The 20253-nt window shown below is 53.6% G+C and overlaps 2 protein-coding genes across 3 annotated transcripts; one reads left to right on the top strand and one right to left on the bottom strand.

Moving 5' to 3' along the window:
* Positions 1 to 427: 427 nt before the first annotated feature.
* Positions 428 to 12903, bottom strand: NDUFA13 (NADH:ubiquinone oxidoreductase subunit A13). Of its 2 annotated transcripts, none has more exons than XM_063719392.1 (6): positions 12749 to 12903; positions 12199 to 12390; positions 2318 to 2396; positions 1227 to 1298; positions 850 to 919; positions 428 to 619 (listed from the first exon to the last, which is right to left on the bottom strand). In XM_063719392.1, the coding sequence occupies exons 2-6, from the start codon at positions 12347 to 12349 to the stop codon at positions 500 to 502; spliced, it is 492 nt and encodes a 163-aa protein (XP_063575462.1). In that variant the 5' UTR covers positions 12350 to 12390; positions 12749 to 12903; the 3' UTR covers positions 428 to 499. The 2 variants fall into 2 exon arrangements, with proteins under 2 accessions (XP_063575462.1, XP_054394758.2); XM_054538783.2 differs by having other exon boundaries at positions 12199 to 12319; positions 12749 to 12880.
* Positions 12904 to 13000: 97 nt separating this feature from the next.
* Positions 13001 to 14322, top strand: TSSK6 (testis specific serine kinase 6). Its single transcript, XM_009253047.4, has one exon. The coding sequence runs from the start codon at positions 13104 to 13106 to the stop codon at positions 13923 to 13925; it is 822 nt and encodes a 273-aa protein (XP_009251322.4). The 5' UTR covers positions 13001 to 13103; the 3' UTR covers positions 13926 to 14322.
* The last annotated feature ends 5931 nt before the right edge of the window (positions 14323 to 20253 follow it).

Raw genomic sequence — 20253 nt, 5'->3', positions numbered from 1 at the left:
CCCTCCGCAGCCAAATACCCTCGCCATGCCTACAATTGGCAGGGCTGCACAGGGTATGGTGGCTCACGCCTGTAACCGCAGTGACGCGGGAGGCTGAGGCGGGAGGATCACTTGCATCCAGGAGGTCAAGGCTCCCCCCACTCTCCAGACCTCCGTGGAGAAGGTCTGACCCAAAGCTGACCCAGGGGCCCCCAGCCTGGAGAGGTGAGTGGGCTGCTGACAGGCAGGGTTTCAACAGGGAGGCAGGAGAGTCCAGGTATATCGGAGACAGAGAGGAGGCCGCCGGTGGATCCAGGGGCAGCACCTAGATGTGTTTTGAGGTCACCCTGTGTCACATCTGCTGCGTCCCCATGCTACATGTGATCCGGTGGTGCCTAGCTGGGCCCTCTCCCCCTTCTCTTCCCCAGTCCCCAGGAAAACAGGCAGGCCAGGTCTGCAGAGCATTTATTCTGTCCCAGTGGGGAGGGGCAGGGATCCAGGTGGCCGGAAGGCACAGGGCCTACGCGTACCACATGAAGCCGTGGCTGGCATGGAGAGCCTCCTCTGTGGTGCGCAGCCCGTACAGCTCCCCGATCAAGGGGGCCACCCAGCGGGTTGTGTGGAACACAGACTCTCCCACCTGTGGGGACAGTGGGGTATGGGTAGAGGTACAGCCACCCATATACAGCCTGCTGGGACCCATCCCCCAGGACCAGTGGCCCCTATGCATGGCAGGCGCTACAGCCTTCCCTTGTGGGACCTGGCACCCACCACCCCCTTGGTCCTGGGGTTTCTATAGAAAGCTGTGAGAGCTCCCCAACCCCTGTCTCTGCCATGGCTGGCACCCCTGCCCTCCCAGCCGGGACCCACCTTCCAGTCGGGCACATCCTTCATGATGACGGCCTCCTCCTCCAGGTTCTCCCGAAGCATCTGCAAGGTCCTGTGCGGATGGGGCCGATGGTGGGGGTGGGGCCTCAGTGCCCTGAGGAATCCCTGCCTAGGGCCCCTGGTAGCACCCCTTCAAGCCTCCCTCCGACCCTGTCTCCCTTTCCCCCAGCCAACTCCTAGCTTTTCTCTTGCCCCAACCCCAGTGCTGCCTCCTCCTCCAGGAAGCCTTCCGATTCACCCCCTTGGGTCTCCACTAAGTCTCCACGCCTCTCTGAGGATGCAGCTGATGGCACATGGCGATAGCCCCCATGTGCATTCTGGCCACCTTCGGGGATGCAGGTCAGGCCCTGCAGTGCTACCTCCGGTCGGTTTCTGCCTGTAACAGTGGCAACAGCGCGATGCGGGCCTCGAAGTCCTCGATTTGTAGGCGCCTGTGAAAGCCCGAAACCCACACTCAGGTCAGACCAGGCTGGGTCAGGGGAGCACAGGCAGTACAGACCTCAGGGGCCAGGGTGCTGCTGGGGGAAGAGGCGGAGGGGGGGGGGGGAGGCAGGCAGGAGGCAGGGCGAGGGTTGCGGGAAGGGCAAGGGCCGTGGGCAGAGCCCACCAGGAGCCTGAGAGGAGGGAGGGTGCAGGCAGCTGCACGGGTGACTGCCCACAAGACTGTTGGCTTTCTACTTTCTTTTCAATTAAAAACTTTTTTTTATCCTAAAAATAACTCTGCCTGATGATCGCGACGAAGAGGGGGTGACTTCATCACGGGGCTCTGGGCCTCACAAAACCACGTCCCCTTCATCTCAAAATAATCACAGTGTGTGAGGCTGGGGCAGGCGGGGCCACAATCCTTCCTTTCTTCTCCCTGCTTTCTGGCAGTTTCCAAGTTCCCTGCAATGACCCCCATCTCCCAGTCCTGCCTGGCCTGCGTTGGGGTGGGGGGAGGGGTGGGGAAGCAGTGCCCCAGCCTGTGACACAGGGAGAGGGGGGTGCCTGGCCCTAGTTCATCTGGCCCTGTGTGTCCACTGCCTGGTGTGGTCTGCTTTGAGCCTGGTCACCTCTGACAAAATCCTGCTTAGAGGGCCCGAGGCAGGCCCCCCACTCATATCCTGTCCTAACCTGGATCCACGGGTCCCAGCCCTCCTCACTAGACATATTTTTGGGGTGGCGGGGACAGGGTTTCCCTCTGTTGCCCAGGCTGGTCTTGAACTCCTGGGCTCAAGCAATGCTCCCACCTTGGCCTCCCAAAGTGCTGGGATTGCAGACACGGAGACATCTGGAGGACAGAGCCTAGAAATGGAAGTGCTGGGTCTGGATCTGCACTTTCTGGGGCCTGGGATTGCACGGCCAAGTCCAAGGGGCCCGTTCACCCCTCGCCAGCACGGACAACAGTGGAATGCTACAGGACCCTGACAACTGGCCGGGGGGACTTTCAGACACCAACCGGGGGCCCTACCTGCGCTCACGGTTCCACTTCATCATGCTCCAGTGCCCATAGATCAGGGTTCCAATCCCTAGGGCCAGCATGCTGTAGCCTGTGGAGAGAGGCGCTGCTCAGCGGGCCAGCCCGTTCCCAGACACCCTCCTCCACAGCTCCAGGCGCTGCCCATTCTGCAGTCAGGGGACACTGGTGGCTTCTTTCTCAGGAGTGAGGCTGCTTGGACTGTGACACCTCTGCCCCCATGCCAGGGGTTTTCTGAAAGGTACAAGCCAGGCAGCAACCTCAGGAGGCCTGAGGGTCTAGATGCTGGTTGCTGGGGGCACCCAGCTCCATCGTCTTCTAGAAGGCTGTTTGGACCCTGAGCGGCAGGCTGGCCCCGAAGTGGGAGGGCGGCTCTGACAGTGTCCATGGTAGCTCCCGGCCACCTGGGCCACAGTTCTGCGTGCTGCCCTGCGGGGGCTGCACACAGCTGCCAGGGACAGGCAGTGCCCTGTGGGGGCTGGGGGCACTAGGGGTGGCTCTAGGGGTGGCCGTGCTACCTCTTGGCTCTGCAGGGTGAAGCCCCCTGCCCTGCACCCCAGGGAGGACCTAGGCTATCATGAATATTTACTGAGCACCAGTGGGGCCTTGCTCTAATCCTGACTGACAGGCTGGGGGCCCACTGGGGTCTTCAGGGAGGCCTGGGCTGTCTGGGATCTGGCTCCCAGGCTCACCCTGCACCCTCCAGATCCTTCCAGCCCCAGTCTCTTCTCTGGACAGGCTTTGCGCTTGGTGGGATGAAGGACAAGCTCAGGCAGGCCAGGTTCCAGTCAACACCCAGGAAATGACCAGCAGGTGGAAGGCAAGGCCATCTCCAGGCCTCCAGGGCACTGGGCCCTGCTCTATGCCTGCTGGGGCTACTCTGTGCCTGCCGGGCCCTGCTCTGCGCCTGTCCAGCTCTTCTGCCTTTAGCTCTGCTCCAGCATGGAGCTCATGGGGGCACCTCTGCTAGACCCGGAGATAAATGAGAAACTGGCTCAAGTTTGTACCTGGTTATTTAACCTGTTAGAAGCCGAAGTCAGGGGTAAGACATTTCCATGCTACAGGTAATGAGGGTGTGCTGGGTCCGGGCTCAGAGGCATATCTCTGGAGAGGTCCAGGGTGCTCAGGGCCAGCTCCCAGCTCTCAGCCTCTTGTCTAGCACATGGGAGGTTTCATCAGCTGCCTTGTTCATTTTTTGTTTGTTTGTTTTTGGTTTTGAGACAAGGTCTCACTCTGTTACCCAGGCTGGAGTGCAGGGGCGCGATCATGGCTCAATGCAGCCTCCAACTCCTGGGTTCAAGTGATCCTCCCACCTTAGCCTCCCGAGTAACTGGGACCCCAGGTGTGTGCCATGTCCAGTTAACTAATTTTTGTACAGATGGGGTCTCGCTATATTGCCCAGGCTGGTCATATCTTGTTCTTTTCTTTTTTTTTAATTTATTTATTTTTGAGACGGAGTCTCACTCTGTTGCCCGGGCTGGAGTGCAGTGGCATGATCTTGGCTCACTGCAACCTCTGCCTCCCGGGTTCAAGCGATTCTTCCACCTCAGCCTCCGGAGTAGCTGAGACTATAGGCGCCCACCACCACGCCTGGCTAATTTTTGTATTTTTAGTAGAGACGGGGTTTCACCATATTGGCCAGGCTGGTCATGAACTCCTGACCTCGTGATCCACCTGCAAGTGCTGGGATTACAGGCGTGAGCCACCGTGCCCAGCCATATCTCATTATTTTCAACGGCTACAGAGAACCCAGGGGACAGACCTGGGCTGCCCTCAGCCTTCTGGTGCAGAAAATGGGCCCTTGGGGAGAACCTGCACCCTCACACCTGCGCACTCATACGCAGGCCCATCTGTAAGATAAATTCCAAAGAAGAAATAAATTCCAAAACTTATCCCACAGCTGTGTGTACAAGACAGCGTGGCACTGGCATAGAACAGAGATGTATGAGATGACAGAAACAATGCAGGGCCTCATGTATTTGCATGCAGCCTGCGCAGGGCTCTTCCTCCTCACCAACCACAGAGGGGCTAAGGCCCCAGGCCTCAGAGTCTGTCTCAGGAACTGCTAGTCTGGTGGGGAACATGGTGAGGGGCATGCACAAAAGGGTGTGTGGACCATTCTTTTTGTTTTTGGTTTTGGAGACCGGGCCTCTCTCTGTTGTCCAGGCTGGAGTGCAGTGGTGGGATCAAATTTTTTCACCTGCGCGCAGCGGCTCACGCTTGTAATCCCAGCATTTTGGGAGGCTGAGGCGAGAGCATCACTTGACTAGGAGTTTGCGACTAGCCTGTGCAACACAGTGAAACATTTACAAAATACGTATTTTATTTTTTGAGACAAAGTTTCGCCCTGTAGCCCAGGCTAGAGTGCAGTGGTGTGATCTCAGCCCACTGCAACCTCCGCTTCCCAGGTTCAAGTGATTCTCCTGCCTCAGCCTCCTGAATAGCTGGAATTACAGGTGCACACCACTGTGCCCAGCTAAATTTTTGTATTTTTTAGTAGAGACGGGGTTTCACCATGTTGGCCAGGCTGGTCTTGAACTCCCGACCTCAGGTAATCCATCTTCCTTGACCTCCCAAAGTGCTAGGATTACAGACGTGAGCCACCATGCCCGGCCCAAAATACATATTTTTTAATTAGCTAGATGTGGTGGCACATATCTGTGGTCCCACCTACTTGGGTGGCTGAGGCGGGAGTATCACTTAAGCCCAAGAAGTCAAGGTTGCAGTGTGCTGAGATGGCACCACTGTACTCCAGCCTAGGTGACAGAGAAAACTCTGTCTCAAAAAACAAAAACAAAAAAAAAAGAAAAATACATATTTTTTCATAGAAACAGGGTCTTGCTATGTTGCCCAGGCTGGGCTTGAACTCCTGGCCTCAAGCAATCCTCCCACCTCAGCCTCCCAGAGTGTTGGGACTACCAGTATGAGCCACTGAGCCCGGCCTTGGTCATTCTTAGAGAAGACCAAAATAAATAAAAACCCATCCTGTGTTCAAGAATTGGAGCACTTAGCATTGTGCAGATGGCAACGCTGTCCAAACTGATACAGATTTGAAACGCAATCCCCATCAGAATCCCAACCATTTCTTTTCCTGTTGCAGAAACTGACAAGCAGGTTGGGAAATTCATATGGAAATGCAAGGGACCAGAATAGCCAAAACAATTTTGAAAAAGAACAAAGTTGGAAGACTCACACTTCACTATTTCAAAACTTATCCCACAGCTGTGTGTACAAGACAGTGTGGCACTGGCATAGGACAGAGATGTTAATCAATGGAACAGAACTGAGAGTCCAGAAATAAACCCTCACATTTATGGTCAATTGATTTTGGACAAGGGTGCCAAGATAATTCAATGGGGGAGAAAACAGTCTTTTCAACAAATGGGATAAGCAGACGGCCACATGCTAAAGAATGAGGATGCACTCCTTCTTTATCCCATCCACAAAAATTAACTCAAAAGGATCAAAGACCTGCCAGGCGCGGTGGCTCACGCCTGTAATTCTAGCACTTTGGGAGGCCGAGGCAGGCAGATCACAAGGTCAGGAGATCGAGACCATCCTGGCTAACACGGTGAAACCCTGTCTCTACTAAAAATACAAAAAATTAGCCAGGCGTGGTGGCGGGCGCCTGTAGTCCCAGCTACTCGGGAGGCTGAGGCAGGAGAATGGCGTGAACCCAGGAGGCAGAGCTTGCAGTGAGCTGAGATCGCACCACTGCACTCCAGCCTGTGCGACAGAGCAAGACTCCGTCTCAAAAAAAAAAAAGTATCAAAGACCTAAGTGTAAGAGCTAAAACTATAATACACTTAGAAGAAAATGTAAGTCACTCTCTGTGATCTCAAACTAGGTTTCTTAGATATGACACCAGAAGCACAAAAGACAAAAGGAAAAATACAGAAATTGGACTTCATTGAAATTATTATTATACATGTATTTTTGAGATGGAGTCTCACTCTGTTGCCCAGGCTGAAGTGCAGTGGCACAATCTCGGCTCACTGCAAGCTCCGCCTCCCGGGTTCACGCCATTCTCCTGCCTCAGCCTCCCGAGTAGCTGGGACTACAGGTGCCCGCCACCGCGCCCGGCTAATTTTTGTATTTTTAGTAGAGATGGGGTTTTGCCATATTGGCCAGGCTGGTCTCAAACTCCTGACCTCAAGTGATCTGCCTGCCTCTGCCCTCCAAAGTGCTGGGATTACAGGCATGAGCCACCATGCCCAGCCCGGACTTCATTGAAATTAAAAACTTTTGTGCTGTAAATGAAACTATCAATTAGCTGAGAAGACAACATATATATACACACTCTTACAACTCAATAATTCAATAATTTAAAAAACCCTACTAAGCTGGGCGCAGTAGCTCACACCTGTAATCCCAGCACTTTGGGAGGCCAAGGCGGGTGGATCACGAGGTCAGGAGATTGAGACGATCCTGGCTAACATGGTGAAACGCCGTCTCTACTAAAAATACAAAAAATTAGCTGGGCCGGTGGCAGGTGCCTGTAGTCCCAGCTACTTGGGAGGCTGAGGTAGGAGAATGGCGTGAACCCGGGAGGTAGAGCTTGCAGTGAGCCGAGATCGTGCCACTACACTCCAGCCCGGGCTACAGAGCGAGACTCCGTCTCAAACAAACAAACAAACAAACAAAAAACCCTACTAAAAATATATAAAGGATTTGAATAGACATTTCTCACAGACAGACATACAAATGGCCAATAAACACATGCAAAGGTGGTGGTTCACTCCTAGAATCTCAGCACTTTGGGAGGCCGAGGTGGGAGGACAGCTTGAGCCCAGGAGTTCGACACCAGCCTGGGCAACATTAAGGCCCCATCTCTTGAAAAAAATAATAAAAATAAAAATAATAAAACACACGAAAAAATGTTCGACATCATCAGCCAGCAGTGATATGCAAATCAACGATCAATGCCCAGAAAACTGAGCAAAAAAAGACCCAAAAGGAATTTTAAAAAACTCCACCATAATGAAATACCGCTTCATATGCGCTAGGATGGTGGCTATGATAAAAAAAATGGAAAATAATCAGTGTTGCTGAGACGTGGAGAAATTGGGACTCTCATACATTGCAGGTGGAAGCACAAAATGGTGCAGCCAATTTGGAAAACAATTTGGCAGTTCCTCAAAATGTTAAACACGAAGTTACCATATGATCCAGTGGTTTGTCTCTTAGGGGAAAGTTCACAAGGGAGAAATGAAAATCTACATCCATACAAACACCTGTACAGCATGAATCTTCATGGCAGCAGTACTCACATTATTCACAGCAGCCAAAGAGTAGGTGGATGACCCAAGTGCCCATCAAAAAATGAAAACACAACACTTGGTGCTGGATATTAATTTGCCAGAAACAAAAGGCCACACGGTCTATGACCCTACTGATACGAAATGCCCAGAACAGGCAAATCCACAGAGAAAGGAAGCAGATTAGTGTTTGCCAGGGGTGGGATGATTGCTAATAGGGAGGACGGGGTTTCTTTTGGGTAATGAAAGTGGTCTAAATTCTGACCATGGCAATGGCCATACAACTTTGTGAATATACTAAAAAAATCAATAAATTGGACACACTTCACTATATTATTATTACTATTTTTGAGATGGAGTCTTGCTCTGTTGCCCAGGCTGGAGTGCAGAGGCAAGATCTTGGCTCACTGCAACCTCCGCCTTCCAGGTTCAAGGGATTCTCTTGCCTGAGCCTCCCAAGTAGCTGGCATTACAGGTGCGCACCACCACACCCGACTAACTTTTGTATTTTTAGTAGAGACAGGGTTTTGCCATGTTGGCCAGGTTGGTCTCCAACTCCTGAGCTCACGTGATCCATCCGCTTTGTCCTCAAAGGGCTGAGATTACAGGCGTGAGCCACCGCTCACAGCCATTAAATTGGACAGACTTTAAATGGGTGAGTTGTGTGGTATGATATGGGAACCTCAATAAATATATTAAAGACACAAGATGAAAAGGAAAGGGCTGCCTGCTAGGCTCAGGAGGGAGTGGGGACAGAACTGGGTGTAGGAGATAGTGGAGGAGGTGGGGTGGAAGTCACTTCAGGAGCGGCATGGATTAAAAGGGGCCTGAGCCAGCCGGGCGCAGTGGCTCATGCCTGTAATCCCAGCATTTTGGGAGGCTGACGTAGGTGGATCATGAGGTCAGGAGATCGAGACCATCCTTGCAGTGAGCTGAGATCGCGCCACTGCACTCCAGCCTGAGTGACAGAGCAAGACTCTGTCTCAAAAAAAAAAAAAAAGAACAAAAAGCAGCCTGAGCCAGCCCATCATGTCCTGGGACGCTGACAGTGAGTGAATGGCTGACCCAGGCAGACAGAAGGGAGTGGGTGCCAGGCTTGCGGACACCAGACCTTGGACAGGAGCAGAGAAGGTAGGTCTGGTGGGAAGGCCACTGTGGACCATGGCTCAGGAGAGGCAGGGGAGGAGGACAGAGGAGGGAGAGGAGGCAGGGCCTGTGTATTTGCTCTTTTTCTGCAGAGCAGGCTTCTTCTCAGAGAGGTCCTCCTGGCACATCCTGGCTTAAGTAGGCCCAGGTTATCCCAGGCCTCACCAACAACTAGAAATCCAGGCATGATGTGTTGTATCTCTTCAGCTCAGCTGTGAGCGCTTGGGGACAGGGCCCGGCACCATGTGCTCACTCAACAATGAAAGCAGGGCCATAAACAAAGAGCACACCAGCACAGGGGTATCCTCCTCACTCCTCTGCCGGCAAAGGCTGGGGTGGGTGTGTATGTGCTGTAACAAAAGTCCACACCATTAGGAGACACAACCCCAGGCAGTGGTATTTAGGGCACTGTCTGGCACAGGGGGGCCACTGCTCTGTGGTGAACTGGGAAAGGACCAGGGTATTTATACAAAAATGAGATGCTGGAAGCGGGGAGCTCAGGGAGCCTACAGGGCTGGGGGTCCTTCTGTGGCCTAGTCTGGCTGCAGGTCACACAGGTGCACATTTGGAAAGAGACCTTGTGCTGCACACCTGAAGGGGTGGGGTAGCCCAGGTTACACCTGAGAATGAGACTCAGCCAGGCGTGGTGGCTCATGCCTGTAATACCAGCACTTTGGAAGGCTGAGGCAGGGGGACCACCTGAGGTCAGGAGTTCGAGACCAGCCTGGCCTACATGGCGAAACCCTGTCGCTACTAAAAATACAAAAAAAAAAAAAAAAATTAGGCTGGGCCCAGTGGCTCACACCTGTAATCCCAGCACTTTGGGAGACCAAGGCAGGCAGATCATCTGAGGTCAGGAGTTCAAGACCAGCCTGACCAACATGGAGAAACCCCATCTCTACTAAAAATACAAAAAATTAGCTGGGCATGGTGGCACATGCCTGTAATCCCAGCTACTCGGGAGGCTGAGACAGGAGAATTGCTTAAACCTGGGAGACAGAGGTTGCGGTGAGCCAAGATTGCACCATTGCACTCTAGCCTGGGCAATAAAAGCGAAAACTCCCATCTCAAAAAAAAAAAAAAATTCGCCGGGCGTGGTGGCGCGCACCTGTAATCCCAGATACTAGGGAGGCCGAGGGAGGAGAATCGCTTGAACCTGGGAGGCACAGGTTGCAGTGAGCCAAGATCGCGCCACTGCACTCCAGCCTGGGGGACAGAGCAAGACTTGGTCTTAAAAAAAAAAAAAAAAACACAAAAAACAAACAACGATAGACGTGGTGGGTTGTGCCTGCAATATGAGCACTTTGGGAGGCCGAGGTGGGTGGATCACCTGAGGTCAGGAGTTCGAGACCAGTCTGACCAATATGGTGAAACCCCGTCTCTACTAAAAATACAAAAATTAGCCGGGTGTGGTGGCGTCCAACTGCAGTCCCAGCTACTCAGGAGGCTGAGACAGGAGAATTGCCTGAACCCAGGAGGTGGAGGTTGCAGTGAGCCAAGATCGGGCCACTGCACTCTAGCCTGGGTGACAGAATGAGACTCTCTCAAAAAAAAAAAAAAGAAAGAAAGAAAGAAAAGAAAAAAGAAAAATGAGGAAACAGAATGCATTATATTCCTCCAGTGTTTTCTGGGACAGGACTCATGGGCCATCTAGCCTGAAGCCTCTTTTTTTTTTTTTTAAATTTTTGGTAGAGGTGGGGTTCTCACTATGTTGCCTAGGCTGGTCGCAAACTCCTGGGCTCAAGCCATCCTCCCGCTTCAGCCTCCCAAAGTGTGGGGATTACAGGCATGAGCCACCTGGCTCAGAGGCAATCTGTTTTTGTATAGCCCCCAGGCTAAGAACACTTTCCATTTGTAAATGGTTGTCTCAGTAACTGAAACTTTCTGGCCAGCCAAACCCAAAATACTTGTCATCTGTCCCTTTTATAGAAAAAGTCTGCCAATCTCAGTTCTGGGATACAAGAAAAACAAGAGGAAGCTGGCCGCGGTGACTCATGCCTGTAATTCCAGCACTTTGGGAGGCTGAGGCTGGAGGATCACTTGAGCCCAGGAGTTTGAGACCAGCCTGGTCAACATAGCTACACCCCTGTCTCTACAAAAAGTAGAAATAAAAAATAAAAAAACCAAGAAGGGGCTGGGGAGGACTTTTCACCTCACACTGACTTTTGTACTGTCTGAGTTATTACGTTTTTAATTACCATGCTCATTTTTTTGTGTGTGTTAAAATTGAGGAATAATGTGCATAACATGTAATTTAAATGTAAAGTTTGATTTGTTAAGAGACATGCATTCTGCCGAGCACGGTGGCTCATGCCGATAATCCCATCGCTTTGGGAAGCCGAGGTGGGTGGATCACTTGAGCCCAGGACTTCAAGACCAGCCTGGGCAAGATGGCGAGACCCCATCTCTACAGAAAATACAGAAAGCTGGGCGCATGCTTGTAATCCCAGCTACTCGGGAGGCTGGGGTGGGAGGATGGCTTGAGCCCAGGAGGCGGAGGTTGCCAAGAGATCACTCCAGCCCAGGCAACAGAACCACACCCTGTCTTAAAAAAAAAAAAAATGTGTGTATTCACTCTTAAATTACGTTTAAAAGTTTCTATTTGTCCGTTAACCTGGGGACTGAGTATGGGCGCCTTTTAAGTTCTCTTTTTCAATTTTCTGTGCTGAGCCCGATAACAAAATTTAACGTGTTACTTAAACATTTGAAAACTTTACGCCGGGCATGGTGGCTCACGCCTGTAATCCCAGCACTTTGGGAGGCCGAGGTGGGCGGATCATCCGAGGTTCGGAGTTCGAGATCACCCTGACCAACATGGAGAAACCACGTCTCTACTAAAAACACAAAATTAGCTAGGCATGGTGGCACATGCCTGTAATCCCAGCTAGTCGGGAGGCTGAAGCAGGAGAATCGCTTGAACCCAGGAGGCGGAGGTTGCGGTGAGCCGAGATGGCGCCATCGCACTCCAGCCTGGGCAACAAGAGCAAAACTCCGTCTCAAAAAAAAAAAAAATGAAAATTTTAAGAATACGGATTCCTGGGACACCATGCAGGCGAGAGCTGCCAGCAAGGAACTACTGCATAGAACATCTTGTAAATTCCCTCCAGGTTCCGGGTTGCGGCTTCAGCCTTGCCTTGGGGAGCCGCGGCCTCTTTTGGGCCTCAGTTTCCCCATCTTAGAAATCCAAGGGTGGCCGAGGGCCAGAGCACAGGCTATGACTCAGTTTAACCCACTGTAAAATGTAAATAATTAGAGGGACCGATTTCCTGGGCTGTTACGAGAAGGAAGAGGAGCTGGGAAAGCGCTCAACAAACCTCAGCACTTAGCGTTATTACAGAAGCTATGGTGGATCCCCGGGCTCCGCCTCCGGTCACACCGCCGGGAAAACTGTGGCCCGCCTGTGTCCCCGGAACCCCGCTCCCGAGCCCCGAGTGCCCAGACTCTGAGACCTCGGCGCAGAGTGATACTGACCCGACAGTCCTCGACGCGGCAAGTTCCGTTTGTAGTCGATGGGCCCATAGCCCCCCGGCGGGGGCATGTCCTGCTTCACCTTTGACGCCGCCATGCTCGCAGCATCCCACACTTCCGGTCCCTGGCGGAAGTGACATACTGCCACCGCCATGATGAGTGTGGCGGAAGCACTTGAGATGGTCCGTCGTAGCGCTAGGAAGCCCCGGACACTAGTGTAACTACCTGACCGCGCGGGAAAGCTCCGGCGGCGGACCCTGGGTAGGAATGCGCTGCCGGGCTGCAGCTGAGGCGTCTTTACTCCTCTTTTGCCCAGATAGGGCGTGACTCGCCTTGGTTCTTGGATTAAAGGCCCTCGCGTTCACCTTGCCTCTGGAGTGTTGCGCAAGCCAGTCAGAAACTCCTAGCTCTCGAAGGAGCCAGGTGCCCCAGTTAAGGCCCCTTTTCCCGTTTTCGCCCCGTCTAGGGACTCTACGCGAAGCCCAGGGCTCCACGTAGTCACGGGCTGGGTACATGATGTTGGGGGGCAGCTGCTGCTCGAATTCGGACTCACCCCAATCCCCGGAACGGATTCTGCTCCCTGGTGGTGGTGGGTATCCCTTGCTAGTGGCCTCTCATCGGAAACTGACCATTCAGGATGATTATGAGTCACAAAGCAGGAAGGCTAGGGTGGCCCCGGGGCGGGGTCCCGGACCCCCACCCTAAGGCGGAGTGACGCCCGCGGTCACTTCACAAGGCAAAAATTGTTACGGGGCAATAAAAGGCACAACAGCGGCCAATGCCTGGCAGTGGGCACATGGGGGTGCGGGGGTGTAGGTGCCAAGCGCCATGGCTTAGACCCGAGATTGGAGTCCGGCCGCCCCCCGACAGCAGCCGCCTCCTGCCCCCCGTGCGCCCCAGGCGCCACCATGTCGGGAGACAAACTTCTGAGCGAACTCGGTTATAAGCTGGGCCGTACAATTGGAGAGGGCAGCTACTCCAAGGTGAAGGTGGCCACATCCAAGAAGTACAAGGGTACCGTGGCCATCAAGGTGGTGGACCGGCGGCGAGCGCCCCCGGACTTCGTCAACAAGTTCCTGCCGCGAGAGCTGTCCATCCTGCGGGGCGTGCGACACCCGCACATCGTGCACGTCTTCGAGTTCATCGAGGTGTGCAACGGGAAACTGTACATCGTGATGGAAGCGGCCGCCACCGACCTGCTGCAAGCCGTGCAGCGCAACGGGCGCATCCCCGGAGTTCAGGCGCGCGACCTTTTTGCGCAGATCGCCGGCGCCGTGCGCTACCTGCACGATCACCACCTGGTGCACCGCGACCTCAAGTGCGAAAACGTGCTGCTGAGCCCGGACGAGCGCCGCGTCAAGCTCACCGACTTCGGCTTCGGCCGCCAGGCCCATGGCTACCCAGACCTGAGCACCACCTACTGCGGCTCAGCCGCCTACGCGTCACCCGAGGTGCTCCTGGGCATCCCCTACGACCCCAAGAAGTACGATGTGTGGAGCATGGGCGTCGTGCTCTACGTCATGGTCACCGGGTGCATGCCCTTCGACGACTCGGACATCGCCGGCCTGCCCCGGCGCCAGAAGCGCGGCGTGCTCTACCCCGAAGGCCTCGAGCTCTCCGAGCGCTGCAAGGCCCTGATCGCCGAGCTGCTGCAGTTCAGCCCGTCCGCCAGGCCCTCGGCGGGCCAGGTAGCGCGCAACTGCTGGCTGCGCGCTGGGGACTCCGGCTAGAAGCCGGGTGGTTCCAGCCATTCCTGCAGCCAAGGGCACTGGGCCAGCGCGGCGCACGCGCAAGAGGCGCGCTTCGAGGGAATATGCTAAGCTGCCGCGTGCTGCTGCACATGCGCTTTTTCCCTTCCGCTTCCCTCCCTTCCTTCCCACGGGGGAGTCCGCAGTTGCCCGTGTTCGGAATCCACGTCCTCAGCGATCCCGGGAGCTGGAGGCGCATGCGCATCCGCGATTCCCTGCGACCAGGCCCCGAGAGGGGCGAGACCAGCAGGGACAGAAGCATTGCGCCTGCGCGGAACTCAGCCTCTGCGCGGAGGGCGTCCTTTCCCAACCAGCCGTGGGTGCCAGGTTCCCGGTTGGAACCTGCAATAAACTCGCTGTTCCTGGCACCTGGCTCTAACGGTGGCCCCCATTTGCGGACTAGTGGAGAAGCGATCGCTCCGTCCGGGGAAGGCAGACGCGGGTACCCTATTTTAGAGTCAGGCATGTTGAGGTTGTTGCTCCAAGACTCAAAAGGGAGTCGGGAGTATTCGAACCTGGACCTTTTGAGCTCCCCAGTATGGGCAAACTCAAAGGAGCTTTGTTGTCCCTGGGTCGTGATGGTGCTGTGATGATGGGCTGGGAAGCAAGTGGACCCCAGCGCCTCCCCGTCCACATCTTTTAAGGATGGAACAGCCAGGGGTGGGGCGAGGGTGGCCTGTCTCCACGTAAAGTAGGAGTTTATAGATAAGGAAACTGAGGCCCACATGGATGTCACTTGCCAAAAGGCAGAGCCAAGGGCCAGGCGCGGTGGCTCACGCCTGTAACCCCAACACTGCGAGTCCAAGCCAGGCAGATAACTTGAGGTCAGGAGTTCGAAAACAGCCTGGGCATCACAGCCAAGACCTCATCTCTTGTTTGTTTGTTTGTTTTTTGAGACAGAGTCTCGCTCTGTCGCCCAAGCTGGAGTGCAGTGGCACGATCTCGGCTCACTGCAACCTCCGCCTCCCGGGTTCAAGCGATTCTCCCGCCTTAGCCTCCCAAGTAGCTGGGACTACAGGCGCGTGTCCCCCCACCCGGCTAATTTTTGTATTTTTAGTAAAGACGGGGTTTCACCATCTTGGCCAGGCTGGTCTTGAACTCCTGACCTCGTGATCCACCCGCCTTGGCCTCTCAAAGTGTTGGGATTACAAGCGTGAGCCAACGCGCCCCCGACCCTGTCTCTTAAAAAAAAAGAAAAAAAAAAGAAAAAGAAAAACCCCGGGCGCGGTGGCTCACGCCTGTAATCCCAGCACTTCGGGAGGCCAAGGCGGGTGGATCACCTGAGATCAGGAGTTCGAGACCAGCCTGTTCAATATAGTGAAACCCCGTCTCTACTAAAAATACAAAAAAAAAAAAAAATTAGCTGGGCACGGGGGCGGGCGCCTGTAATCTCAGCTACTCGGAGGCTGAGGCAGAAGAATCGCTTGAACCCTGGAAGCGGGAGGTTGCAGTGAGCCGAGATCGTGCCACTGCACTCCACCCTGGGCAACACGAGTGAAACTCCGTCTCAAAAAACAAAGAAGACACAGCTGTGATTTTTTTTTTTTTTTTTTTTTTTTGGGACAAGTTCTCTCTTTGTTGCCCAGGCTGGAGTGGCACAATCTTGGCTCACTGCAGTCTCCACCTGGGTTCAAGCAATTCTCGTGCCTCTGCCTCCTGAGTAGCTGAGACTACAGGCGCAGGCCACCATGCCTGGCTAATTTTTTGTATTTTTAGTGGAGACAGGGTTTCACCATGTTGGCCAGGCTGGTCTCAAACTCCTGACCTCAAGCGATCCACCTGCTTCGACCTCCCCAAAGTGCTGGAGTTACAGGCATGAGCCACCACACCCGGCTCACAGCTGTAATTTGAACAGTGATGTTGGGGGTGTCGGGGAAGCCCTCCCTGCTGTGGGTCCCTTTCCTCTCGGGAAGAGGGGGTGGGGGAGTCAGGGCGGGGCTGGGCGAGATTCAGCTGGACCCACTAGCTCGTTCCCTCCTCTGTTCATTCATGTAGTCATGCATTTCTTGAGCACCTACTGTCTGCCAGGCCCCAGAGCTCATGGCGAAGAGACTTGGGCCCATCCCTGCCGAAAACGAGACAACTGAAAAGTCAAGTAAAATAAAAGAATGACATGGAAATAAAATAATTGTAAGTTGTGCTAAATGCCAGGTAGAGTTGGGATGTGTTCAAGGAGGGACTCTGGGCAGGGCGTGGCAGCTCACTCCTATAATTCCAGAACTTTTGCGAAGCTGAGGTGGGCGGATCGCTTGAGCCCAGGAGTTAAAGACCAATCTGGGCAATACACCGAGATGGCCATCTGTACAAAAAATTTAAAAATTAGCCAGGCATGGTGGCGTGTCTCAGCTACTTGGGAGGGTGAGGTGGGAGAATCGCTTGGGCCTGGGAGTTCAAGGCTGCAGTGAGCTATGATTGTGCCACTGCACTCCAGCCTGGACCACAGAGTGAGAACCTGTCTCAGAAAAAAAAAAAAAAAAGTCAAGGGACTCTGAAGGTAAGAGAAACAGTCCAGGTGTTCCCCAGGAAGAGGAGAGCTGGTGTGTTTGAGTAAGGCCAGCAAGCTTATTTGCCTGGAATAGGGAGGGAGAGAGGGAGAGGAGATGGCAAGGTAAGGAGGAAATCAAGAGAGGACCCCACAGAGCCTGGGAGTGGCTCCTATTTCGGGTATATGGGGAAATGTATTAGGTGTATTAGGAAATCCTAATCGTGCCTACCTGCATATGAGCCCCACATAGCTGCTCCTCTGGTGGGTCTCCCCATGCCCAGCCCCTGCTCACTCAGTCTCAATGGCTTTCTGGTGCCCTGGTGATGCAGTGCCAGCTCTATCTTCATCCCTCCAAATAGGGTATGGCCCTGTCCCCTTCAGTTTTGCAGATGAGGAAACCGAGGCTAAAAGAGGAGCAGTGCCTAGCCTCCAGTCCTGGCTGGACCACATCAGAGTGGAGGTAGAAAACCTAGCTCCTGGGACCGGGCATGGTGGCTAACGCCTGTAATCCCAGCACTTTGGGAGGCGGATCACTTGAGGTCAGGAGTTTGAGACCAGCCTAGCTAACATGGTAAAACCCCATCTCTACTAAAAATACAAAATTTAGCCGGGCATGGGTGGCTCGCACCTGTAGTCCTAGCTACCGGGGAGCCTGAGTCAGGAGAATTATTTGAACCCGGAAAGTGGAGGTTGCAGTGAGCCAAGATCCCACCAATGCACTCCAGCCTGGGCAGCAGAGCAAGACTCTGCCTCAAAAAAAACAATAAATAAATAAAATAAAACCTAGCCCCTAGCCCCTCTGGTTTATTCGAAGGATGCTGCTCCTGATTGGGGCCATGCCTCAGACTCCCCACCTGGAAAATGGGGCAAAACCCCATCCTTGGGGTAGTGGGCATGGCTTCAGAGTGGGCGTAGCTTGAGTACTGAGCCCAGGGCCTTCCCTAGGCTCCCACTGCACTTAGCTAAAACCCACGCCCTTGCCCCGTCTTCCCACCCAGTCCCACCACACTGCCCTTTTTGTTCTTGACCTGCCATGCTGGCTCCTATCTTCAAGACTTTGCACACTCCTGGCACTTTTCCCCTCTTCAAGCCTTGCCTAAAATGTCACCCCATGCCCTCCTCTCAAGGTGCTATATGTTTCTGTCTGGATAGCTCCTGCCATATCTCCAGGGCCCAGGGCATAGTTCATGCCATCTACCGACGAATCTGTGGGAGCAGATGGGGTCAGGGTCTCTGCCTGCCATGTGGCCACAGACCCAAGGCTCAATTCAGAGAGGATGAGATGTCGGGGACAAGATGTCAGGGACGAGGGGAGTGTCCCATTTCCTCAGCTGGAGAGGCTATTTGAGACCACGACCCAGGACCACCCCTTGAATCTGCCCCAACTGCACTGAGAAGCCTGTGCCCAATCCAGGGAAGCAGAGCCTCACGAGGGACCAAGAGCCAAGCCCAGGAGACAGCACCCCATAGGAATGTTTCTCAGGCCAAGCAAGAAATGCCTGTAGCAAGCCTGTGGCTCCAGCTACACGGTAGGCTGAGGTGGGAGGATCGCCTGAGCCCAAGTTTGAGGCTGCAGTGAGCTATGATTGTGCTTTGCACTCTAGCCTGGGCAACAGAGAGCCTATCTCAAAAAAAAAAAAAAAAAAAAAAAAAAGTGGCTGGGTGCAGTGGCTTACGCCTGTCATCCCAGTACTTTGGGAGGCTGAGACTGGTGGATCACTTCAGGAGTTTGAGACCAGCCTGGCCAACACGGTGAAACCCCATCTCTACTGAAAATTAACTGGGCATGGTGGTGGCGGCACCTGTAATACCAGCTACTCGGGAGGCTGAGGCAGGAGAATCGCTAGAACCTGGGAGGCGGAGGTTGCAATGAGCCGAGATCGCGCTACTGTACTCCAGCCTGGCGGACAGAACGACCCTGTCTCAAAAAAAAAAAAATTATCATGGTCAGTACTGGGGTCTGGGACACCAGTCTAGATGTGTCACAGGTGGAGTGGGACAGGCTGGAGTTCAGATTCTACCACGTCCTCTACCAGCTCTGTGCCCGTAAGACCAGGCACTTGGGAGCTGTGGGGAAGGTATGAGCTCCCAGGCCGGAGGCAGGGATGCTTCAAAGACAAGAAACAGGGCCAGGTGTGGTGACTCACACCTGTAATCCCAGCACTTTGGGAGGCCAAGGTGAGAGGACTGCTTGAGCCCAGGAGTTCAAGACCAGCCATGGGCAACATGGCAAAAATGTGTCTTTGCAAAAAATACGAAAATTAGCTGGGCATGTTGGTGCATGCCCATAGTCCCAGCTACTGAGGAGTCTGAGATGTGAGGATCACCTGAGCCTAGGGAGGTTGAGGCTGCAGTGAGCTGAGATCAAGCCACTGCACTCCAGCCTGGGCAAGAGTGAGACCCTGCCTCAAATAGCACCTAGGAAAACAGGGTCATGTTTTATGCACATTAAAATTCAGCAAAATGATCCCAGGTCTCACCTTATGAATAAAACTTGAAACTATCAACACTTGAAAACACATTTTTGCCAGGAAGTCATTCATTTTGGATCCAGGTTGGTGACTCTGTGCTTAGATTGCACATCTGTAATATCACATCCTGCAGCAAAGACCCCATCGAGGCCCCAAGCCTGAAAATTGCTCCAGGAAAACCCACCACTCTAGCGTGAAGGCTGATAGGGCAAACACAAGCAAATTCCACTGAGATTCTTTTTTTTTGAGACAGTTACGGTCTCTTACCCAGGCTATAGTGCAGTGGTGCAATCTCGGCTCACTGCAACCTCTGCCTCCCGGGTTCATGTGATTCTCCTGCCTCAGCCTCCCAAGTAGCTGGGGTACAGGCACCCACCACCACATCCAGCCAAGTTTTGTATTTTTAGTAGAGATGGGGTTTCACCATGTTGGCCAGGCTGGTATCGAACTCCTGACCTCAGGTGATGCACCCACCTCAGCCTCTCAAAGTGCTGGGATTACAAATGTGAGCCACCAAACCCAGCCCCCACTGAGATTCTCATTCCTCTCTCCCAGCCCATGGGGTAAGTTTGCCACAAAGCTCCAGAGGAGAGGAGCCGTGGGGACTCCACCCCCACAGTGAGGCCCCAGCAGCAGGTGCACCCCGCCCTTTGCTTCTCTCATTAACAAAGGGTCATCCTCCATCTCCCTCCAACCTGCCTCGGAAGCTAGGACGAAACGATACAGAGAAGCCAGGGCAGAAGGGACAAAAGAAAAGTCCAGTTGACACATCATCCATTTATTATGCTTCAGAGTCTAAAACTTCCTCGTGATACAACGTATAGCCACCCATTCCAGCCTGCTTATTGGAACTTCTATTTCCATCTGGTGGCAAACATTTCTTTTCACATTTGTTTTACTATCAAAGATTTAGAGTCACAATAAATACAAGTGACAGCCTCCACCCCCGAAGAGCCCCCCAATACCCTGCACTAGTGTAACTGTCTATTACACTTTAAGGATTATAAAATTGTTTGCTGTCCTTTTTTAAAAGCTCAGTCCAAGTTCTTTAGGTTAACATCATGTGCAGCATAGCTCGGCATCAAAAACCCTACGGCAGAGCAGCAAGGATCATCCCTTCTGTGATGAAGATATTTGTATAGAGAAGTCTCTCCCCTGCCTCTACATCCAATAGGAGGGCGGGAGCCACGGGGCCCAGTGGGGCTGCCACCGGGTCGCCTCATTCCCTCTGCCCTGAAGCTTTTGCTTCACCGAGGTCTGTGGAGTACAGGCGCCACTAGCACTGTGGGCTGTTCCACCCTGAGAAGGGCCGCTACAGACCTCGTCAGAGGGGTGGTTCCTGATGTCACCGTGG

Source organism: Pongo abelii, chromosome 20 (assembly GCF_028885655.2).
Source record: "Pongo abelii isolate AG06213 chromosome 20, NHGRI_mPonAbe1-v2.0_pri, whole genome shotgun sequence".
Lineage (NCBI taxonomy): Eukaryota > Metazoa > Chordata > Mammalia > Primates > Hominidae > Pongo > Pongo abelii.
The sequence above is the reverse complement of the archived record's forward strand: the minus strand, read 5'-3'. Positions and strand labels throughout refer to the sequence as shown.

Bases quoted from the DNA above. Each gene is read 5' to 3' on its own strand.
- NDUFA13 (XM_063719392.1), bottom strand. From the start codon at position 12,349: ATGGCGGTGGCAGTATGTCACTTCCGCCAGGGACCGGAAGTGTGGGAT. The intron at 2,397-12,198 runs GTCAGTATCACT...CTCTCTCCACAG, and splicing joins GCCGCGTCGAGGACTGTCGG to GCTACAGCATGCTGGCCCTA. The intron at 620-849 runs GTGGGTCCCGGC...CTGTCCCCACAG, and splicing joins AGGATGTGCCCGACTGGAAG to GTGGGAGAGTCTGTGTTCCA.
- TSSK6 (XM_009253047.4), top strand. From the start codon at position 13,104: ATGTCGGGAGACAAACTTCTGAGCGAACTCGGTTATAAGCTGGGCCGT.